We start from the raw sequence: 6,441 nt of genomic DNA, 5'->3' as shown, positions 1-6,441 counted from the left end.
GGGTTGGGGCAAAATCGGCGCCTTTCCCCCCCCCGCCGGCGGTCCTTCGCTCCCGGGGCAGCACCGGGCCAGCGGGTCAGGGTGACTCATCGGGAATCCAGCTCCGTCTCATTGCAACACCGCACGGATATAAACCCCAGGCAGCCGCGGAGCCCAGCATCCACTCGGCTTCCTAACACGCCCCTGAGGTTGCTATCAACATCCTTATTGTTATTAGCGATTGCATTCATCATTTATCATCCTGCTTTACAACAGAGGCCCACGGGCTTGGAAACGGGGTGTAGCCGCCCGGGGAGCGATTGCAACGCCGTCCGAAGGGTCTTTTGGGTGCGCCCGGGCACGCGGCGTGGGATTTGGGTTGCCCCACCGCGAGCGCCGCTGCGCGCCCTGCTCCCGCTGTGTGCTTCGGTTCCCAGCCAAAGTAAATGAAACCGGAGCAGCGCTGGTGCAAACTGCGGTCGGGGCATGTACGGCAGTTTCCATAGGCCGATTAGTCAGGTTTAAATCATCCTTTTATTGAACTGGTGCAATTTGCTTGCTTAAGTGAGCCCTGACACTCACCTGCCAGGGACCCGGCGGAGAAGCGTGTAGCAAGACAGCGGGGAGCAGGGCGCGGGAAACTTTCCGTTTTGCGGCAGAAGTTTGCAGGAGCTGCAGGGGTTTCGGAGCGGTTACCCCGGCCGTGCGCCGGCATCGCGGAGCAGCGGGGCCCGCTGGATTGCTCTCGCGTACCTCGGCTCCCAAACGCGTCGCTTACACCCATGCCGAAAGCGCCCCGTGCCTCGCGTGCCGGCGGCTGCGAGCCCGGGGCTGGAGCGGAGCGGTCCCGCGCCTCGCGCCTCGCTGACCTGCCCCTATAGCAGCACGGCTATTTTAAACCCCCTTCCTTTTTTGAACAAGAAGTGTTTTGGCTGCAGTTTCAAAACCGCGGCGGTGTCACAACAGCCTCCGCCCGCTGGCTCGGACCCCTAACCTAGATAGTTAAGGAAAGATGCAGATAGGCAAATTGTGGGACTGTCAGAAACGCCTAAGCCGGGCAGGTATCTGTCGTTCGCTGGAAATCCACCCAGCAGCGCCTCCCTCTTTTGAAACGGGATGTTTTGGCTGCCGAAACGCCGGCCGTTGCCGTTCAGGGGAAGCGGAGGAGCCCGATGAAAGTGGCTGTGATCTCCCTCCTCTTTGCAGTGCGCGGATCTGAGCGGTTTAGGTTGTTAAGCGCAGCATTTTGTCTCTGCTGCTTTCATGCTCCTAGATGAAAAATTTTGCAAAGCGCCAAACACCGAGGTGATTTATGTTTATTTTGCTTAGTTAATAACCCAACAGCATGTCCTTCCCTGGGGCATTAGGGCGTATCAGACAAACATTAATTTAAATTACAACTGTGCCCGATATTTATTTTTTAATATACTTTTATGGTAGCCTTCCGCATTTATAACAATCTAGAAAAAAGGCAGGGCTCTGCTGGGAAGATGTAGTTGCTACCCAGCAGTGCTGAAAGCCACGGGCACCCCGGGAACGCGGGGCGAGGGTCCCTCCGAGCTCGTCCCAGCTCGCCCGCTCGCGTCCTGGCTGCTGAGAAACCCTCGATGTCGGGGCACCATGCTCCTATTAAAAGTCCAAGGTTTGGGCTTAAGTTACTTATATATATATATATATTTATATTATATATATATTGGGCAATATATATTATAATATTGGCATGCTTGTATTGCCAGGGCGGCCCCGCATGCACAGAGCTCCCAATGCTCACAGGTGCGCGCGCTTTTTGTACGGGTGCCTTGATGATCCCGCGCGGATCCTGCGCGGATCCCGCGCGGATCCCGGCGTCCCGGCGCAGAGGTGCCGGCCGGGCGCTCGGCGCTATTGCACACCGCGTTGCGTGCCTGCACCAGCTCTTTCCAAACCGCCGCTGCCCCGAATCCGCAGGGCCAAACCCTTCCCGTCACCGCTTGCGTTAAGTCACTCCCTGCCGTGCAAATGCCGCGCTGAAATAATTTTGGGAGCAAGACGCTCGCCGGGAACCGGGGGGTTATGAGGGTCCGAGGCCTCCGGCGGGCTCCCGCTCCCGTGAGCGCGCGGCTGCCGCTCGCCTCCCTCGTGCTGCCGGGCTCCCGCAGCCTTCCCGCGGCTCCCCGTCTTCTCCTCCCGGGTGAAAAGTCTATTTAATCTGTCGGAACAGCGGTTTTTCCACACCGTGTTGTCTCTCTCTGTATTTTTCAATTTCTACCCTTTCCCTTTTTTGATGGAGGGAACACGACGTGGACATGCCAAGGTTTAATTCGGTGGCATAACGACGCTGGCATAATCGGATGTGACATTTATCACAAAAAACAATTAGCACGGCGCGCTCTGACGGTCTCCGCCGGGCACAGAAACCCGGCTGAGGGCGATCGGAAAATCAGCAAAAGGGCAGCTTTGCCCTCAAAATTACCGAGAGCGCCGCTACCTGCGGAGACCGGCTGTAAAGCAGAGGGGCTGGGGGACGCACGAGGGGAATTTGGAGCAGGCGGAAAACCTCCCGGGCGCCGGTGCCGGCGGCGCGGAGCAGAGCGGAGCGGAGGCGTGTGCCGCCCGGCCGGGCGCAAGGACGCGGGCACCCGGAGCAGCATCCAGCCGCAATTATCCGCTTATTCCTGACTGCGGTTGTTGGAGCCTCCGGTTTGTTTGCAGGAGGCTGATTCCCGCGCGGGCTGGTCCGCCCTGCCCCGGCTTTTCCCCCGCGCTCCTGAGAGCCAGCTCGCAAATCCCGGCCTCATTAAAAAGATCACAGAGAGACGGCGAGCGGGCGAGAGAGCAGCGAATCCGGGCTCGGGCTGCGCCGGCTTTGAAGCCGCCTGCCCCCGTGAAGCCGGCGTGCCGTAAGCGAGCGGCGCAGGAGGCACCTGCTTGTTTGGGGATTAACTTCCCCGTTCGCTAATCGTTCTTTAGTCGGATCAGGCGGCCGGGCCGGGGGGGTCCCCGCCGCGGGGCCGTGCCCTCCGGCGCTGCTTGGACCTGCTGGCCGGTCGGCTACGGCGCCGGTTCCCACGCCCGGCCCCGGCCTCGTGCCCGCTCCCCTTGGTGCGGCTGGGACCGGGCACGCTCCAGAAAAGAAAGGGGAAAAAAGAAAAGAAAGAAAAAAAAAGATCAAGGGGAAAACAACATGTGACTCACCCCCTTCTTATTTTTATTTATTTCTTCCCCCACCGCCACTCCCCGACGCTTGGATGTGGAGCAGGCGGCACCCGGCCCGGCCACGAGGTTGCCCGCGCCCTCCGCTCCCGCGCGTCGGCACGTTGGCACGTGCAGCCGGGCACGATGTGCCCCGGGTCCCCGTGGGCTCCCGAGGGTCCCCCGCCGCCATCCCTCGCCCCGGCCCGCTGCGCACCCACTGCCCGCCTTTCCCGGCCTCCCCGCCGGCTGGAACGCGGGAATTTCTCCTTCCGAGTCCCAGAGCAGCTCCCCGGCAGGGGCAGCAAAAGCAAAAAACGAGCGCAAATGGTGTCATTAGGAACTATTAGCGCTCTCATAAAAGGGTATTAATAAACGCGGCGGCTCGTCAGCGTCCATTAACGCGGCTCGTGGCAGGGATGCTCGGGGCTGCCGCCGGCGGCGCTCGGCGGGCGGCGACACCGATGGACCCCGCGCCGATGGACCGGGCACGGGGCTGTTAGAGGACTGTGTTTCAGCAAAGGGGCAACGGCGCGGGGCGGGGCGGGGATTTATTCCTCCCTGTGGATCCTTTCTCCTGCAGCAGGAAAGCCTGCCGGTGAGTGCAGGTGCCCCGTCGCCCCGGGGAGCCGCTGGCCCCGCCGCTGGCCCCGCCGCCCGGCTCCTGCCCCGGCCAGACGCTGCTCCAGCATCGCGCACGTCCCGGCCAGCTCCTCCCCGCGGCGCGGCGGCCCCTGCCAACCGAGAGCAGAGGGTGCTGCCTTGCCTTTCCGATACCTGTTTATTGTAGGAAGAGGCACGGTTTGGAGTACGTGTCCCTACTTTCTCCCTCCCGCCCTCTTCCTGTTCTCTCCTCTTAAAAGGAGCTTTATCCTTTGACTCTCCCATCCCCGGGGCTAGCGAGAACCCACTGCCTCTCGGGGCTAGCCGGCAACCCACATCAGCAGGCAGGAAAACAGGGAGGAGGCCCAGCCTCTCCCGATAAGCCCATGGCGAAGCCAGGAATAGAACGAGGTCCCCGAAACCCGCAGTCCCTGCCTTTGAAGCTGTGGCCTGGGATAAAGGTGCCTGGCAGCTGGCCCGGCTGCGCAGCGCGGCGAGGAGAGGAGAGGCTGGGGCTGGGCTGGGCTTCGAGCCGCGGGTGCAGGGAGCTTCCTCTGGGAGCCGAGCCCAGTGGCAGATCCCGCCCGGCTCGCCCCTTTGGTCGGGGCACATCTGCATGGAGCAAGTGGGCACATCTGGATATGGCAGGGGGGCGAATCTGCATGGAATTGGCATGCACATCTGGATGGAATTGGCATTCACGCATCTGGATGGTGCAGGCAGGCACATCTGGGTGTAGCAGGAAAACACATCCAGATGGAGCAGGTGGTCCCATCTGGATGGAGCAGGAAGGCACATCCAGATGGAACAGGCAGTCCCATCTGGATATAGCAGGAAGGCACATCCAGATGGAGCAGGTGGTCCTGGCTGGATGGAGCAAGCATGCACATCTGGATGGAGCAGGATGGCACATCCAGATGGAGGAGGTGGTCCCAGCTGGGTGGGCCAGGCATGCAGATCTGCACAGAGCAGGTATGAACATCTGTATGGATCAAGCATGCACATCTGGGTGGACCACCTCATCCTGTTTGGGTGGAGCGGGCAGGCACGTCTGGATGGGGAGAGTCTGCACACCTGCGCGGGGCTGCATGCCCATCCGGATGGGCCAAGCACGCACATCTGGACGGAGCGGGTGTGCACATCCGGCCTGAGGTGCACTGCTCCTCGGTGGGCCGGGACCGCAGCTGGCGATGCACTGCGCCCTCGGCCCCGAGACGTGCCTGGGGTGCTGCACCCCAGCAGCTTCTCCCCCCCTGAAAAACAAGGGACGCGAAGCTGCTAGTCAGCACTGAAAATCTTAGTCATCACGTCTCTGTCATCGGGATATTTTTGGCTCCGGCTGCAAAAATGGCGAGAGCGCCTCGCCGAGCTGCTCGCCGGGGCTTTCGCGGGCCTGCGGCTCGCGGGAGAGCGTCTGCGGGGAGGCTGCGGCCGCCTGCGGCTCCGTGAAAAGCAGCTTCCTTCCCCTCGGGAGAAGGGCGACGCTGCGATCCCGCCGCCCGCGCCGGGGAGCCGGCCGTGCTCCCCGCTCGCCCTTTGCTCGCGGCTCTCCGGTGCATCTCTGCAGGGCTGATAACTGCAGGGCCGCAGCGGAGGCGCGCGGGCAGGGCGGGAATAGCGGGCGCAGGAAGAGGAGGATTTTGGAGCGGCGGTGGCGGGAGGTGGGGGCCGGCCGGGCACGGCAGTGCAAAGGGCGAAGGGATCCCGGAGAAACGCCGCTGCCTGGCCTTGAATCGCGATGCGCCGGGCGGGGAGGGAGCCCGGCGCCGTCGCTGCCTGCGGAGCGGCCGCCGGACGACGCTCCGGCCGCTCACCCGGCTCGCTGTCGTTTCAGGGCGCCGATCTGAGGGCCGGCACCCCCGGAGGCCGCGTGCTGACAGGTGAGTGCAGCCCCCGCTTCGCGCACGCGGCGGGACGCCAGCGAGGCCCTTCGCCGCGAAACCGGGCGGATTCGGCTCACGGCAGGCGGCCCGGCCCCCGCGGCCTCCGACGGGCCGGAGGCACCCGGCACTGGGGATCTGCATCCGGAGTTGGGCTCCGCTGGCGGGAGCTGCTCCGTATCGAGCTCCCTGCTGCCAGAAAGCAGGAGGGGAAGAGCTTGGAGGGGTCCGCGGGCAGGTCCCCGCCGCGGCTCGCCCCGCGCCCGGCGCTGCACGGGGCACGGCTGCCGAAAACGGCGCCGGTGCAGCGGGGAGAGCGTCAGCTCAGCCGCGGCCGTTTCTGTCCCCGCAGAGTACGTCCGCCCAGCGCCGCCGTCCCGGAGCGGCTACCACCGCTACCAGTTCCGCCTGTACGAGCAGCCGGCGCACGAGGCCGTGGCCCTGAGTGCCGAGGAGCTGATGTCGCTGGGTAAGGATGCGCCGGGGCCGGCCGCGCTCGCGCTGCATTAGCCGCTGCACCGCGTCCTGGGGGCAGCGGAGAGCTGCGTGCCGGCACCGTGCCGCTCCGGACACGTCGGAGCACCCCCGGAGCAAAGCGTGCCGACGCAGCTGGGTGCAGGGAGTGACGCTGGCCAGCCCCATCCTCCGGCTGCGTCCGGGTGTCCGTACGGCAGCCTGTCCCGGTACAGTCGGTGCAGAGGAGCAGTGTGAAAGGGTTTCTCTCGCGGCCTGCGCCGCGCACGTGCTCTGCGCGCTGGCCGTACCGCGGGCGCACCTCCGCACCTCCGCACCGCCGCACCTCCGCACC

The 6,441-nt window shown here is 64.0% G+C and overlaps 1 protein-coding gene across 1 annotated transcript in view; it reads left to right on the top strand.

The window, feature by feature from the left end:
* PEBP4 (phosphatidylethanolamine binding protein 4) overlaps positions 1 to 6,441 on the top strand; it is a 61,704-nt gene that overhangs the window by 51,477 nt on the left and 3,786 nt on the right. Inside the window, exons 4-5 of the mRNA XM_026081684.1 lie at positions 5,588 to 5,633; positions 5,986 to 6,102. Of these exons, the coding sequence (XP_025937469.1) occupies positions 5,588 to 5,633; positions 5,986 to 6,102 (163 nt within the window). The remainder of the gene's footprint in view (positions 1 to 5,587; positions 5,634 to 5,985; positions 6,103 to 6,441) is intronic.

Source organism: Apteryx rowi, unplaced genomic scaffold (assembly GCF_003343035.1).
Source record: "Apteryx rowi isolate R43461 unplaced genomic scaffold, aptRow1 scaffold_56, whole genome shotgun sequence".
Lineage (NCBI taxonomy): Eukaryota > Metazoa > Chordata > Aves > Apterygiformes > Apterygidae > Apteryx > Apteryx rowi.
Note: the sequence above shows the minus strand (reverse complement) of the source record. Positions and strands in the feature narration are given on the sequence as shown.